Source organism: Pinus tabuliformis, chromosome 1_1 (assembly GCF_031772625.1).
Source record: "Pinus tabuliformis cultivar Carrire ecotype Pingquan chromosome 1_1, CPIR1, whole genome shotgun sequence".
Taxonomy (NCBI): Eukaryota; Viridiplantae; Streptophyta; class Pinopsida; order Pinales; family Pinaceae; genus Pinus; species Pinus tabuliformis.
In genome coordinates this window covers 935,561,038-935,579,110 of record NC_142297.1, presented here as the reverse complement: position 1 = coordinate 935,579,110, position 18,073 = coordinate 935,561,038, and the positions used below count along the sequence as shown (strand labels likewise).

Genomic DNA, 18,073 nt, shown 5'->3' with positions numbered 1-18,073 from the left:
ATGCTACTCATCTTCACTCTATGTACGTGTCTGCACCTCTCGGTCGGTCAATTTGTTCCGGATGCCTACAGTTGTGGGAACGAGAGCCAGTATTCAAATGGTAGTACCTTCCAGCATCATCTCAACCAGGTTTTGGAATCATTGGTGCTCAACGTTTCCACGACTCTATTCGCTACCTCTAGTGTTGAGCCTGGGCAAAACAACAATGATTATGTTTATGGGCTTCTCCAGTGCAGGGGAGATTTAACTTCCTCTGACTACCAATACTGCACATCGACGGTAAAAGCAATGCTTCTTGATGAATGTCAAAATGGTACTTCTGGATTCATTCTACTAGATGGCTGCTTCATACGTTATGACGATCATTATTTTTACAATTATAGTGCTGAGGGTATCCAGCCTTATGCTGGTGCATGCAACCAGCAATATAGCACTGACCATCCAGAGAAGTTCGAGTCTGCTGCTTTAAACGTGCTCTTGAATATTAGCGAAACAGCCGTGGGGAGTGCCAACCATTTTGCTGCATATGCATTCCCAGCGGCGTCTTCGCCTTCGCGGCTGATCTATAGCTTAGCTCAGTTTTGGAGAGATCTGTCGCGAGTGAGCTGTAAGTCTTGCTTATCTGCTCTCTCAAGTATAAAATTTGATCAGTCAAATCCATGGCCATGTCGAAACGGAACAGTCGGAGCACAATTCCATACTATGGGCTACGATCTGCGTTACGAGATTTATCCACTTTTATCGACTCCGACTCCATCATCTGGTATGTTCCTTCACATCGCGTTTACATTCTACAATGATGTTTTGTACATTTTGGTGAAATTAAACATGAGGCCCAATTTAATGGTTACATTTCGTGTTATAGCTCCTATCTCCTCGCCACCGGCTGCATCATCCGGTATCATCCTTCACATATTTTACAATGATAACAATAAGTTATAAACTAGTTTCATACATTTTTGGGAAATTTAACATGCCCAATATTTACAATGATAAGAATAAAGTTATAAACTAGTTTTGTACATTTTGGTGAAATTTAAGATGGCCAATTTATTCATGATGCTTTGTCTGAAAATTGGCAGAAGCCAAAAAAAATAATGTGCTTGGGATAACTCTGGGAGCAGTGGCTGCTTAGGTTGGGTTAATTGCAGCCATAGATCTCTTTCACTTTCGCCCAAAACTTTGTGAACGAATTTTGCAAACCAAAGGTTCCTAAATTTCTCAATCATTCAGTATGGATCTTATTAGCTTCTATATGGTGAACTCTTCACCTATTTCATTACTTAACTTAAATAGACACCTGTAATTGCTTCTGCAGGTGAGGAAGGAGAAGTTAGCTTATCGCCTCCTCTAGCAAATATGGAACTCATTTTCAAATACGATACTCTAAGACAGGCTACCTTTGATTTTAAAGCAGAAAAAAAACTTGGTGAATGAGGGTTTGGATCCGTCTTCAAGGTAAGGGCCTAGGATCATTGCCTTCCATTGAATTACATACTAGATGGTAGCAGGTCCAAGTCAGTTATAATGGAGAACAAAATATAATTTTGAATTCATTTATCTTTAGGGGGTTCTACCTGACGGGAGAGAGGTTGCAATTAAACGGATGAATATAGGTTTAAGGCAAGGAGACAACGAATTTCTGAATGAGGCAAATCTGATAACTCGTGTTCAGCACAGGAATCTAGTGAGATTGCTTGGTTGCTCTATTCAAAGATCAGAAAGGCTGCTAGTTTACGAATACCTCCACAACAGTAGTCTCGACAAGATTATATTCGGTTTGTTCTCACTTTCTCTTTCACTGCTAATTAATCTTTGCTTCAATCCTGCAATTGTTTGAGTTTGTGTACTTACATTTCTAATTCCTTTACTATCTGTGATGCAATAATCGTAGATACAACAAAACGACATTTACTTAATTGGAGAGAGAGGTATGAAATCATTGTTGGAACTGCGCGCGGGCTTGCCTATCTTCACGAGGAGTCTGAGATTCGAATCATCCACAGATTTATCAAAGCAAGCAATATCTTACTAGACAATAAATACCAACCCAAAATAGCAGACTTTGGCTTAGCCAGACTAGTTGTAGAAGATGAAAGCCACGTTAGCACCAGGGTTGCAGGAACTTTGTAAGAAGTCTCTCTACAATTCAATCTCTTGATGTCCCAAACTCTATTTAATAAATTACGGGATATTAATCAATTACAATAGAGAAAGGATCATATAATTTTAAGAGGGTTAAGAGATGGAGATTTGATTGTGCAGTGGTTACATTGCGCCTGAATACACCTTACATGGACAGTTGACAAAGAAAGCAGATGTATTTAGCTTTGGAGTGCTTCTACTCGAGATTATCAGTGGAAGAAAGAAGTACTACAGTGTACCTCAAGACACGGAGTTTCTCACTGAAGCTGTATGGCACATGTAGACGTCACGTCATCTTTAAAGTAAAAATTTTCTAAAATGTCCAACAACTATGATTCCTTGCTAACCAATGTTTTATGGCTTTGTGGATATTGGTCAACTAGCAGACGTGGAGACTATATAACGCAGAGAGAGCATTAAAAGTTGTGGATCCCACTTTGGAGGGTAGTTACTCATGGGAGGAAGGGAATAGAGTGATTAAAATTGGTCTTCTGTGCACCCAACCAGGTGCAACATTGATGCCTTCAATGTCACAGGTGGTGTCGATGTTGACAGGTGGGGAAGAACATATTCCTTTGCCCACAAGCCCTACTTTCGTAGATGAGCAGAGTGTATTAGCCCCACCCCACCAAGGTGAATGTGCGACAACTACTCCTGTGCGACACCCTAACAACATGTCAAGCAACACTCCGTCGTTGGAAGTAGCAGCACCATCTAATGTCCACTATGCAGGTGGTAATATTTCATTGAGCATTATGGAGCCAAGGTGAAAATAAGGCGAAGGCGATGCCTTGCTATTATATTTATCTCCATTCATGCTGTAATGCATCAGTCCACTATGCAGGTGGTAATCTTTCATTGAGAATTATGGAGCCAACGTGAAAAATAAGGCGAAGGCAATGCCTTGCTATTATATTTATCTCCATTCATGTTGTAATGCGTTAGTGGTTTTGACAGAATTGAGCAGTTCAAACATTGGATTTGGTTTCATAATTATCTTATGATGAGTTTGAGAGTTTCATGATATACTGATTTATTATAAGATGTGATGTTTGATTATCTAGTAGCAGGGGTTGATTATCATTATTCTAATCTTTTTTATTTATTTTCACTATTTTCAAGGTGGCTCATATGGCTCATAATTGGTAAAAGTAAGGCATATCATTCATATGATATTTATGCTTTATATGTTTTGGTATAAACTATCATGTTGTTTTTATTTGATCTGCAGGATTTTCCATAGGATCCTACAGGACAGTTTGACCAAGTAAAAAACTTTGTTAGAGAAAACTTTGACATATGCAAGTGGATTGACTTGATTGTTCTTATTTTGTAGGTAGTCAAATGTACGGTTTGTAGCCTGCAAGGTCATGTTTGCATTGGAGCATAACTGAACTGCCTTGCTGCCTTTTTTTGATGGTTTTAATTTGGAGCATATGTATTCCTCGAAATCTTATATTATGTAAATGCATTTGATTTCAAAACATGAATGCTAGTGTCCAGGGATGTTTGAAATGGTTCTATGTCAGTTGCATAGGTGATGATGAATGTATTTCCTATTTTGTGACCACATTCAAATGATGTTCCCTTATATATTATAGAAGTCTCTATGCTTGTTCTATATGTTTTTGAGGTGTGGCCTTGGGCCCTATGCTCTGTCAGTGGATTGATATACATTTACAATGACTGATCCTGCTGTCAGGGTATTTACTTGTTTTCTTTAACATATAACAGTAGATGTTGTTTGTTGGCCTACTTTTGATAACTGAGGCAGGAGTCACTGCAGATGTTTTCTTCAATAAGAAGTGGGAAGAAGTAAGTGTAGCTGTTAGATGCATTTTTATCATATTGTTGACAACACGCATAATTGGTAAAAATAAGGCATATCATTTGTATGATATTTATGCTTTATATCTTTTGGTATAAACTATCATGTTGTTTTTATTTGATCTGCAGGATTTTCCAGAGGATCCTACAGGACAGTTTGACCAAGCAAAAAACTTTGTTAGAGAAAACTTTGACATATGCAAGTGGATTGACTTGATTGTTCTTATTTTGCAAGTAATCAAATGTACGGTTTGTAGTTTGCAAGGTCATGTTTTCATTGGAGCATAACTGAACTGCCTTGCTGCCTTTTTTTGATGGTTTTAACTTGGAGCATATGTAAACATGTTGGTTTCATCTTTTGGTCAATGAAGTTCGAACGGAAAATATGATCTATCATAAACGAGAATTTTGGTCCAACCATGAACCCGTGTCTAGTCTAGAAACTTCATGCCTATACTCAGATTTCCACTTTGGTGTTGTCAATCTTATCCAATGTAACACCTTCCTCCCACATCTACCCAAGTAACTATCCAACTGAGGTAAACATGCGACGAGAGGCTACTATGATGGGATTAGACATCCTATGTGACGTTAAGGTAGTGGAATCGACATAATCATAACACATAGACCTCCAACATCAGCCTCAAGACCGACAGGAAGCAAACAAGCACTAAAGAGAGCTTGCCCTTGGGTCATGCTGAAGTATTGACCAACTTGGGCTAGAGTAACGCACCCTAGAAACTAACCAGGAGAGCTATAACGCTCTCCACCCCTTAGCCAAATTCATTAGTCTCTAGGCTAATGCTCTGTTTTCCAGAATCCTGGGATTTGAGCCACTCTTTCAAGCCCAAAGGCAAAAACACTACCCAAAATGGAATGATAACTTAAACCAGTAAAAGTACAAGGAAATGATGATGCAAAATAAAAAAGATGAACAAGACCATATCCTGATGCCTACTAGCCATGACAGGAATTTCATAAAACATTTCATTAACATGTAACTTACAAGTGTAAATAACAAAATTAAGTCTAGGGATCTCATACTTATCTGAGAATCACCATGAACGATTGTTTCCTCATGTCATTTGTTGGCTTATCATTTATCAAGTCATAGATACATTATCCATTCATATACAAGTAAAAACATGTTGAGATCCACACACAGTTGCTGTCACAAAATATACATATAACCAGCATAATAGGAATGGAAATGCCATAAACATATCAGCCATCAAAATGCATATATACATTAGTACACTTACACATGAAAACCAACAGAATGAATTTCTCATTAATGAATGCAATGAACCGACTGGAGATGGGATTACCACGTTCCACGTGACCATAGATTGGCTGAGCCAAGTCTCTCTTTAGCCAATCACCCCGTGCCATATTTCAAGCATGAATGTGGGACTCATAGAACACATGAGAAAAAACCAATCAATGTGTTCTCCACTAGAGTTCTCCACCTAATACGTGAGGAATTTGGGTGCATCCTAGTCTCTCAAGCTTTACCGTGCATCTACGGTCTGATCCAGGGATCACTAGGCCCTACACTGAAACATAATCTCTAGGCTTTACCGTGTATCCCATCCCGGAATCAATAGGCCCAACGGAGATAAAATCCACCTCTTCGCTTTACTGTGTATCCCGTTAGGCCCACCGAGGCACACAATCTGGCTTTACCGCAACCCACAGTCCAGTTCAAGGGTTACTATGTTATTGGCTTCATGATGCTTAGTCCAATTTACAGACTGCTACACCATATGTTTCTCAATTCGGAGATCCACCCCACTCAGCTTTGAAGCCAATCTGACCATCCCACATAAATCAAATGAGAGAACCCATCTCATCAAAGCTATCAGGAAATGGAAAGGTTAGGCTGAAAATACTTTCACACCTTGCCAAACCCATGCCATGGTAGAAAAGAAACACATGTGATCCCATGCATGCCAAATATAGAAATGAAAATACACACGCAAGTCGATACCTACAATGAAGCTTGTTGTAGCTGCTTGATCCTACCTTTCCCTACTTAATCTTTGCTTCCTCTTGTCATCTTTTCATTTCTTTCTCTAGTTCCAAAGTGCTCCAAGAAACTCTAAGTGTCCAAGAGTATGAGAGAGAGAGAGAATAATGAGAGAGCTCCAAAACTCAACTGAAAAAAACTTACCAACTGATCCTCAAAATCCTTTTCATGAATGAGGCCTATATTTTCTTCATTTTCCTCCTCACATGCAACCTATGACCTTTCACCTCATTTTTCTCCTAATTTCCATTATTTTCATAAATAATTGTGCCAAAAATGTTGTTTTTCCTTTCCAAAGACTTAGCCATTTCCTTTGCCAATTTCTTTAGCCATAAACAACCAAATGAACACCCCCCTAGGATGTCTTGCCCAACATTTAGCTTGGAATAAGTGTCCCATCAACCGTGGTTATTGTTTTTAACTTCTATTACATGGAATTTTCACTAGGGTTATTATAGAACCCTCCCCCTCAAGGGATACCGTCCTCAGTGTTAAATCACAATATACCTAAGAAAACCATTGAAAGAAGACATACTGCTCATGATGCTTTATAACATAGTTCGATGCAGTATTTACAATGAAAGAACTTCTCAAACGAAAAACATCATGACAATATGATAGCATACCACATAGTGGAGCTTTATAACATAGTTCATTACAGTATTTACAATGATCATACTATTGAGTACCAACCCACATGACATCATAACATCATGATAACATAACTACATAATATCATAATAACATGACAACATAATTATAATGACATAACACCCATACCGCATAATGGAACTTTATAACTAGCTCATGGTGGTATTTACATCCATATACATGTGTACATATAACAACATTACCAAAATATATAGCAAAAACATATACCCAATCATATACCCAAGCATATATCCAAACATATACTAAACAACATATCTAAGAATATATCAAAACATCATATAACATATACCAAACCATCATAATACCACATAATGGAGCTTTATTACTAGCTCATGGTGGTATTTACATCCATATACATGTGTACATATAGCAACATTACCAAAATATATAGCAAAAACATATACCCAAGCATATATCCAAACATATACTAAACAACATATCTAAGAATATATCAAAACATCATATAACATATACCAAACCATCATAAAGCATATACCAACCCACCACCACCATAAAGCATATACCAAACCATCATATTGAAGTTTCTTTTCGTCAACTAAAAAACAAGGAAGGATACATAGCCCGCATCTGATCGACCATCTCCCATGTAGCTTCATCGGGCCCAAAGTGCTCCCATTGCACTTTGACTTGCTCGATTGCTTGGTTTCGGAGCATGAACACTTTTTTCTGCAATATACGCTGAGGCTCCAGCTGGAATTCTCCATCTGGATCCACCAGTAATACAAACCAGTCAATCACATGATCAACATATTTAACATACTTCTTAAGCAATGATACATGGAAAACACATTGTCGCAGGCAGTGCAAGTCGATTAGGCTACTGACCTAATCCTCTCAATGATACTAAAAGGTCCACAAAACTATGGTGCCATCTTAGAACATGATCCAATCCACAAGGAGATCTTCTTCAGTTTGATGCAAGTAAACATGTTCCCCAACCTGGAACTCCTTGAACAACCTGTTCCTATCTGCACAACTCTTCTTCCTATCCTGTGTTGCCTTCAGATTCTTCTTGATCACCTACATTTATTATTCCATGTCTACCAACATATCTAGTCCAATCAATACCCTGCTAACCAGATCACTCCAACTGATGGGAGTGTTACAACTCCGCCCATACAATGCCTCAAAATGACTCATCCTCAATGACTCTTGATAACCGTTGTTGTATGTGAACTCTACCAAAGGGATATACTCTTCCCACTTCCTTTGTTGATGCATCACATACATCCTCAACATGTCCTCTCATATCCTGTTGATCCTCTCTGTCTGTCAATTTTTTTGTGGATGATAATTTTTACTGAAGGCCAACTATGTGCCGAAAACTGCAAATAACTCCTTCCAAAACTTGGAAGTGAATTTCACATCTCTGTCTGATGCAATCTTCTTTAGAAAACCATGTGGTATAACCACATCTTTGATGAATACATGTGCCACATCCCTAGTTGAGAACGTAGACTTCATCGGAATGAAGTGTGAAACATTTTTTAACATGTCCACGATGGCCATAATGGAATCATGTTGCTTCACTATCTTAGGCAGCCCTGTTATGAAATCCATGGAAATGACCTCCAATTTCCACTTTGGAATCGTGATCGACTATAGTAGTCCACTTGGATGTTTAAATTCTTCTTTCACTCGTTGACAGTCGAAACACATGGCCACTAACTCTGCTACATCCCTCTTCAAATTTGACCAATAGTAATAAATCTTCACTTTTGTTAGTGTCTTTTGATAACCAGGGTGACCTGAATATGGTTTCACATGAAACTCTCTCAATATCACCTTCTTGAGCTCATTGTTATCCAGTACATATATCTTGTCTCAAAACCTGACCAACCCGTCTGTTGTAAGACAATAACCCATACCCTGTGCACCTGTACCTATGCTTGTACTTGTACTGCCACTTGTACCCGTACCACTACATATACTTGTACCTGCACCTATACCTATACCTGTAATATCACATGTACATATACCAACACCCTGCTGTAACCTGTGCACAATCTCCATATACTTGACATCCTGATGACCTACTTGCAAAATCCTATCCTATAAGTCCATCCCATATGATCTCATAACTTCTAAGTGATGTACCTATACCCATCTACTGAGAGAATCTTCCACCCTATTCTCTTTACCTTTTATGTACCTTATCTTGAAATCAAATTCGTTGATCATGGCCAACCATCTAGCTTGCCTGGAATTCAGATTCGACTGGTCAAACGAATACCTCAACCCAATATGATCACTCATCAGTATAACCTCCTTCCAAGAAGATAGTGCCTCCACATATTCAATTCATGTATGATCATTGTTGACTCAAGATCATGTGTCGAGTAGTTCTTCTCATGCTCATTTAGTTTCTAGGAATCATAGCATACCACCTATCCATCCGGCATAAGTACACCACAAGTCCTCTCTTGCAAACATTTATGCATACTACAAACTCTTTATCTAGATCTGCAATTTGTAGTACTAGTTCATGTGTCAATAACTTCTTAAGCTGCTCAAAACTAGCCTCACACTCCTCAGTCCATTCAAACTTCTTAACTTTCCTCTACAATGATGTGATAGGATAAGCAATCTGTGAGAAGTTCCTGATGAACCTCCATAGTACCCTGCCAAACCCATGAAGGATATCACCTCATCCACATTCTTAGGAGCTACCCATTCCATGATGGCTCTTATCTTTTATGGATCTATTGTAATTCCTTCCTTGGAGACAACATGCCCCAACTAGTGTACCTTAGTCTGAAAGAAACTACACTTGCTGAGCTTAGCATACAACTAACGCTCCCTAAAACACGTCAACATTGATTCTAAATGCTCGACATGATCTTCCTAATTTTTAGAATATACTAGTATATCATCAATGAACACAATAAAAAACTTACCCAAATATGGACGCAATAGATTATTCATCAAACACATGAATGTAGCTGGAGCATTAGTTAAGCCAAATGGAACAACAACAAACTCATAATGCCCATACCTGGTCCTAAACGCAGTCTTGTAAATGTCCTCCTCTTTGATGCATACCTAATGGTATCTTGACCTCAAGTCAATCTTTGAGAACACCGCTACTCCCTTCAGCTGATCGAACAAGTCATCAATCCTCGGAAAAGGGTACTTGTTATTGATAGTCACTTTATTCAATTGCCTGTAATCAATGCATAATTTGAGGGCACAATGTAACTTCATCACAAACAAGTCTGGTGTGCCCCATGTGATATACTTGGCCTAATGTATCCCTTGTCCAACATTTCTTTCAACTTCAACTTTAACTCAACCAACTCATGTGTGCTCATCCTGTAAGGTACTTTCGATGTTGGAGCTACCCCAAGCACTAACTCAATAGAAACTTCTACCTCCCTATGAGGTGGAAACTCTTTAATGTCCTTAGGAAACACATCCTTGAACTATTGTAAATTTGGGTATCTGCTCAATACATCTACATCCTCAACCTCCTTATCCTTATCACTAGAAATATGTACTGCAAATATCTTGCACCCTTTCCTACGGCAACGCTTTTCTTGCACATTTGTCACCATCCTAACTAATGTGTCTTTCTTCTTACCCTATAATACTCTTGGTTCTCCATCTCCATCAACACACTCAATGGCTTTGGCATAGTAGTCTACCTTGGTTCTATGAAGATACAACCAATCCATACCCAATGACATATTGTATGATCCCAAAGGTAACAAATTTAGATATGTTGCGATAGGCATACCATTCAAATCAAATGCGCAAGATCTTACCCAATGACGAACTTGCTTCTTTGTACCTATAGCCAACTGCACTAACCAAGACTCTGCATGCAATTCCTTACTCAAACCACACTTATCGACAAAGTTTGGACTAACATAGTTATAATTAGATCCAAGTTCAACCAAAACATAAATAACTTGATCAAAAAGATTACCGTCCATCTCAATGATAGATTCTCGATGTTCTGCCTACCTATTGTCCAATGCTGCATAGATATGTGGAATAATCTGACCAACATCCCCAATATTTTGTGCCTCTTGTGCACTGTATATCTTAGGCCTTCCACCTTGATGTTGCGTACAATCTCTCCTAAGGTGTTCCTCACCACATGTCTAACACTCCAACTGACCAGTGCCCTCACCTCTATGTTGTTGTTGCTATGACCCATGTCCCCATCTAGTTGCATTAAACTTCCTTTGCAGTGCCATATTTTCCTTCCCATCTGTATTTTGAGGCCTTGTTCTCTTAGGCTGCCATTTACCTCTACCTTTATCCTTTCCCTTCCATCCATGTTGATATTCATTCTTACACTTTGATTTTTCATAGCAATGCTTTAGTTTCCCACTAACTTCCTCAAGTGACCGAGGCTTATCATACTTAATCCAATCTCTAAATTCTAATCGAAAACCACTAAAAAACCTTTGAAATTTATCCTTCTCATTAGTAAGATACATTACATACCTTAGTAGCTCCAGAAACTTAGTCATGTACTCTTCATCTATCATTGATCCCATCTTTAGCTCATAGAATTCCTTAGCCTTATTGTCATAGTATCTTTATGACAAGTACTTTTTCCTGAAAAGCCTCTTGAACTCCTACCAACTCAAGTCATCTATCCTAATGTCTCTAGCCCACTTAACATCTTCCCACTAGATGTTTGCTTTACCTTTCAAGTTGAAGATAGTTATTCTGACCTTCATGTTATCTGTGTACTCATGTAACTCAAAGCATTTGTTCATCCCAAGTATCCAAGCCTATGCATCTTTTGGCTTCTTCACATTTCCATCAAAAGTAGGTGGTTTTTATTTCTTGAATTCATCCAGAAAGTATCCCCTATCATTCCTTCTATAAGGATGATAGCGATGACGATGGCAATGTCTATCAAAACCAGAACTAGAATAGTACTTGTACTCATTTCCCTTCCTATCCAGAGTGTCCAATAACCTGTCATCTCTCATTGTGTCATATCTATTCGACTTATGTCTACCAGGATATCTACTACCATATGCCCCATTAGTTCCATCCTCATATCGATGGATGATCTAAAGTGGCCCTTTTCGCTGCAAGTCTGACAAAATCTGAAGAATTATAGCATTAACTTATTCCTACTTCTCTTGTGCCTATATAATCCGGTCATTATCTTCCTTACAACTCCTTATCTCTTCCTTCAATCTCCTCAATGTAACTGCCAAATCAGAAGGATTCCCAACACCATACTTCTCTTCAGATTCGTAGGGAGAGTCTTTGTAGTTAACCATCTGGCTAGCCATTTTAATTCTTGCAATGCATAACATGTCAGCTAAACCAAATCACAATAAACCGACGTACCTTAGCATAACTCGGGGAGGATACATTTTATGCAAGATCGCAAAATTAGCATGATACATGTATAACATAATCACAATAGCATATAGACATACACAAATAAATGTATCAACACATAAACATCACTCTAGCTAGGGTTCATTCATCAATGCAAGGCCATATCAACATTTCATGCTATGAACTCATGCATGAAAACACACATTACTCCATTGTACACATTTCCACATGCAACCAACAATATGCATAAGCAATGCGTAACCAACTACACATATGTATAAATGCATGTAGTCTAGCGTAAGCGATCAATCCTTTTAATCAACCTACAAGACTGATACATGTAGTCAAAATATTCAAGAATGAAACCTAACATACGAGGATGTAAGTAGGAAACATAAAAACAACATATAAGCGACATACAATCCATATACAGTCAGTCACATACTCATGACAAATGCATTTAACAAAATCAATATAAAATTCTCCATGATAACCATACTACAACCATAATAAATCATCAAGAAAATACAAAAAGAACATAGTATGTAACTGTAAGAGACACACATGCAACTGACATGCATGCATGATCAACACACACCACCCATCTAGTTCGAGGGTTGAACCATGCTCTAATACCACTCTGTAACACCCTCCTCCCACATCTACCCAAGTAACTAGCCAACCAGGGTAAACATGTGATGAGAGGCTACTATGATGGGATTAAACCTCCTATGTGACCTTAAGGAAGTGGAATCAATGGAATCATAACACATAAACCTCCAAAATCAGCATTGAGACCCACAGGAACTAAAAAAGCACTTCAAAATTTTTCCCCCTGGGTCCTACTAAAGTCTTGACCAACTTGGGCTAGAGTAGTGCACCCTAGAATCAACACAGGAGAGTTATAACGGTCTCCATCCCTTAGCCAAATGCATTATTTTGTACGCTAATGCTCTGTTTTACAAGTATCCTGGGATTTGAGCCACTCTTTCAAGCCCAGAGCCTAGGACACTGCCCAGAATGGAATGATAACTTAAAACCAGTAAAAGTACAGGGATACATTGATGCAAAAGTAATAAGCTGAACAAGACCATATCCAGACCCCTAATAGCCATGACAGGAATTTCCCCAAGCATATCATCAACATGTAACTTACATGTGTAAACAACATAATTAAGTGTATGGATCTCATGCTTATCTGAGAATAGCCATGAACCATTGTTTCCTCATGTCATTTGTTTCCTGATCATTTATCAGGTCATAGATACATTATCCATTAATATACAAGTAAAAACATAGTGAGATCCATACATAGATATTGTCACAAAATATACATATAACCGACATAATAGGAACAAAAATACCATAAAAATATGATCCATCAAAATCCATATATACATTAGTGCACTTACACATGAAAAACAAAATAATGAAGTTATCATTAATGAATGTAATGAACCAACTCGAGATGGGACTACCACATCCCACATGACCATAGATTGGTTGAGCCAAGTCTCTCTTCATCCAATCACCCCCCAGCCATATTCCAAACATGAATGTAGGACTCATAGAACACATCAAAAAACACCAATCAATATGGATTCCACTAGAGTTCTCCACCTACACCGTGAGGAATTTGAGTGCCTCCTAGTATCTTAGGCTTTACATGCATCCATAGTCTGATCCAAGGATCACTAGGCCCTACACCAAAACATACTCTTGTAGGATTTACCGTGCATCCCATCCTGGAATCACTAGGGCCAACGGATAGAAAATCCACCTCTTGGCTTTACCCTATATCCTTCCATTCACCGGCAAGGATTCCTAGACCCACTGAGGCAAATAATATGGCATTACCACAACCCGGAGTCTAGTTCAGGGGTTACTAGGCCAGTGGATTCATGATCCTCAGTCTGGTTCAAGGACCACTACACCATGTGTTTGTCAATTTGGAGATCCACCTCACACAACTTTGAATCCAATCCATCCATCCCTCATAAACCGAATGAGAGAACCCATCTCATCAAAGCTATCAAGAAATGGCAAGGCTAAGTTGAAAATACTGTCACACCTGGAAAAACCCATGCCATGGTAGAAAAGAAGCACATGCAATCCCATGCATGCTAAATCTAGGATACACATGCAAGTTGATACCTGCAATGAAGCCTATTGTAGCTACTTGATCCTGTCTTTCCCTGCTTGATCTTTGCTTCCTCTTGCTTTCCTTTTCTTTCTTGCTCCAATGCCAAAGTACTCCAAGAAAATCTAAGCGTCAAGGAGTATGAGAGAGAGAGAGAATAATGAGAGAGCTCCAAAACTCAACTGACAAAAAGTTACCAAATGATGCTAAAAATCCTTCTTATGAATGAGGTCTCTATTTTCTTCATTTTCCGTTATTTTCCTTCATTTTCCTCCTCACATTCAACATGTGACCTTTCACCTCCTTTTTCTCCTAATTTCCATTATTTTCATAAATAACTATGCCAAAAATGCCATTTTTTCTTTCCAAAGCCTTAGCCATTTCCTTTGCCAATTTCCTTGCCATAAACAACCAAATGAACAACCCCTAGGATATCTTGCCCAACATTCAACTTGGAATAAGTGTCCCATCAACCGTTTCTTTCCAAAGCCTTAGCCATTTCCTTTGCCAATTTCCTTGCCATAAACAACCAAATGAACAACCCCTAGGATATCTTGCCCAACATTCAACTTGGAATAAGTGTCCCATCAACCGTGGTTATTGTTTTTAACTTTTATTACATGGAATTTTCACCAGGTTGTTACATCCAACTAGTATAAGTGGAAGGGGGAAATCTAAATGAGGAATCCTAAATCAAAGGTATTTATATGCTTCTCTAAAGGAAAAACCTCTTATACTCTCAATACGTCGGGATCCCTCTTTCACCCAAAAATAAATAAGTGCCAATGCACGGTTCTCTTTAAATAAACAGATAAAGGCGAAATAAGAGAAAGGCTTCCTGTGCAGAGAGGTGAAGTAAGAAACTCCATTGGGGTACTACCTAGGCTCGTTGGTAGTGGAGAAATGTTTGTGTTCCTATGTGACTCCTTCGTCGTACTATCTAGGACTGCTGGCAGTGGACCAACACCAGAGATGGAAAAAAAATATACTATAAAATTCTTAAGCTCGAAGCTAAACTACCCTTCCTAACTCGAAAATTTGTGATTATGTTGATTCTTATGTTGTATTCAAATGAGAGAGTATAGAGGGGACCATTCTTTCCCATGGAGTAAGTGGGGAACCCAAAGTAATCTGCACGATGAGTCAATACTCTCTGAAGGACCAAGGCCTTGCATAGAAGAAATTAACCAAGACAGAGAATCTGGAATTCAACCAGTGTGTCACCAAGTGTTGTAGTTTTTGCAACACACTCCAAAATTTTGTCTTGCACTCAAAATTTGGAGCCTTCCTTGGCCTTTCCCTTGATTTTTGCAAACACTTAAGCTCATTCCATGAGCTTTAGCCAAATTCTTTGGCACCTTTCACTTGTTGGATTAACTCTAGTCTTTTGGCATGCTTTATTGTTATGTCATGTTTGCAAGCCTTTTTTGGTGGTTTTGAAGGTTGGTCTCTATGTATATGAGTTGTCCTAACCATGTAAAAATTATTCACACTCATAAACAAAGTCTTGAACACCATCTCACAAGTGTCGTCACAATCTTCCTAAAGTCTATCTTAAGTGTCACACTTGTCACTACTTGTCATAAGACGGTCACACAGAGGGTAATATTTTGTTTTTCATTCCGATGGTCTATGTTGTCATGTGTCAAAGTATGCTAAGTGTGTGATCATAGCTCAAAGCTCATCATAATTCCATCTCCCTCTTGCACTTATCCATTTTAGGAAAATATTCCCGACCGGGCAACTCAACTTCACTGGGCCCTATCTAAGCTGCACATTGCACAATCTCAATCCTCATTGATGTGACCTTGCTTCTTGGAGCTGCACAGTGTGTAGTCACTATCCTCCAACACTATTTCTCTGTGCAATTATTGAGTCCAACAACCTTCCTTGACCCCCATAATTGCGCAGTTGTGCCTGCCAGCTTGCCTTGAACTGTGCACTTATCACTTTCAATCCTCAAGATTTTCCCTTGCCTATTAGAACCCTGCAATGCATAGAGAGCCCTACCTCCCTTGGCCTCCAGAACTGTGCATATTTGTCCTCTAGAGACCTTCCCTCAGTCGGAGCTCACTGCCCTCAAGAACTTCGCATATTTGTCCTCTAGGCCTCTCTACTACCCAATCCCCCTTGCTTCTAGAAACTGCGTAAATTTGTCTTCTCAGGTTCTTGTCTCACATTAGCCATTACTTTCTTGAATTGTGTAATCTTGACTCCAAATAGTCACTGCACAATTTTTCTTCCTAGTGAAGACTATGCTGAAACGTTCCTCAGTTAAGCCTGACTTGCGCTCTGCACAGTCTCATTGACCAAGATCTCTCCCTATCAACTGGAACTATGCAATGAATAGTCACTGAGCCCTTTCTCCGAGCATGTGACTTTTCTTGAGCTCAGTTCATGGATAATAATGCACCATCTTAAATTAGGGAATTCTCATATTGATGTCATCCCATCATGAATGAATTGCAGGAATAGTTACACTATCAAGTCATGGCGAGGTGATGAAGAAGGAGAATAAGGAGGGAATCTTGCCTAAAGACTCACCTCTAGCTAAAAAGGCAAGTGAACCTACCAAGACCAAGCAAAGGGACACAAGTTTGAAACTACCTTCCTAGACCAAAGATCATTGAAGATCCCACATCATCAAGTAATGCGGAGGAGAAGAGAAAGAATTTCCAAGAACACATCTACCACATAGCAGCAATAGTGACTTGACTTTTACACATCATGAAGTCAGTCTATGTCTTTAGTGTCGTGTCAAGTCGTGTCATGAGTTGTCATATGCTACATCACTATTGTGGGCCATGTATACTATAAATCAAATGTATTGTAAAGTGAAAGTCCAATGGAAACACAAGAATATGAAGAGTCATGTAAGTTGGAAAGTCATACGAAGTTGAAAAGTCAAGAGGGTAGTCAAAGAGTCACAAGGGGAAAGCATCACCCTTGGTTATATATACTGCCTCATTGTATGAGCAACTGACTTTTCACCTTGGCTCCTCCCGCAAGGCATTAGAGAGATCAACTAGTTCTTTGAGGAGCAAGGAGTGGCTCCAATGTCCCACTATTGGGGTTAGTGATGTATAGTGTAAATATGTGCCTTGGAAATTTTTCTTAATAACAGAATCCTTTTAAGGCCAACACATTCTTCATGCATGGACTATGAATTTTTGTAAGACTATTCTGTCGATGTTTGTATTTCATGATTTGTTTCTCATGTACTAAGATAGTTGAACTATTTTGATTATTTTAGTGCTTATCTTATTGAGAATGCGTTGTAACGGTTGTTATTGTTGTCCCACCCCTGTGGACTATTTCGAATGACACTAGACATATCTTCCCTTGTTTATCGGTTATAATGATTGTCACATCTTTTGTGGACTATTTCGCTCGATGTTAGATGGATCTTCCTTTGTCTGTTGGTTGTAACACCTGTCGCATCTTCCATGGACTATTCCACTGGATGTTAGACATGTCCTTCTGGTTTGTGTGTGTCTCTTCCTAGGTGGTACTATTACGTCTCACTTAGAGGCTCACTTTTCTCTTCTCTTTGTAGTAGAAGAACCCAGACACAATTACATTGCACACTCACCAGGCACACTACCCTTTCTTTTTGAAGATACCATTGCATCACTCTCTTATGCTGACAGATAGAGCCAAGACAAATCTTTAAGGATTCGAAAACCAGGCCTTTATATCGGATGGGACTCCTACACCAAACGGTGTGAGGTCTGATTGGGACTTCATATCGAGAAGATCCCCTTAATGTTGGCGGGTCCAGCACTCTCAATAGATGGCCATGTAAAACTACTTAGAAAATATAACCCTTTCATACCTAACCGGATTAATGGGATTTATTTTGATAGCTTCCTTCCTTGTTGAATTACTTCACCGATTGGTTCCTTTATAGGTGCTTTCATATG

General features: G+C 38.9%; 1 protein-coding gene across 1 annotated transcript; it reads left to right on the top strand.

Moving 5' to 3' along the window:
- On the top strand, nt 1–2,915 carry LOC149217535 (cysteine-rich receptor-like protein kinase 2). Its single transcript, XM_089390260.1, has 6 exons — nt 1–898; nt 1,319–1,395; nt 1,568–1,778; nt 1,895–2,129; nt 2,266–2,413; nt 2,532–2,915. Exons 1-6 carry the CDS (start codon nt 1–3, stop codon nt 2,913–2,915), a joined length of 1,953 nt encoding a protein of 650 aa, XP_089246386.1.
- The last annotated feature ends 15,158 nt before the right edge of the window (nt 2,916–18,073 follow it).

Excerpts from the sequence above, each read along its gene's own strand:
- LOC149217535 (XM_089390260.1), top strand. The coding sequence starts at position 1 with ATGCTACTCATCTTCACTCTATGTACGTGTCTGCACCTCTCGGTCGGT. Across the intron at positions 899-1,318 it reads GCCACCGGCTGCATCATCCG|GTGAGGAAGGAGAAGTTAGC; the intron begins GTATCATCCTTC and ends TTGCTTCTGCAG. Across the intron at positions 2,414-2,531 it reads CGGAGTTTCTCACTGAAGCT|ACGTGGAGACTATATAACGC; the intron begins GTATGGCACATG and ends GTCAACTAGCAG.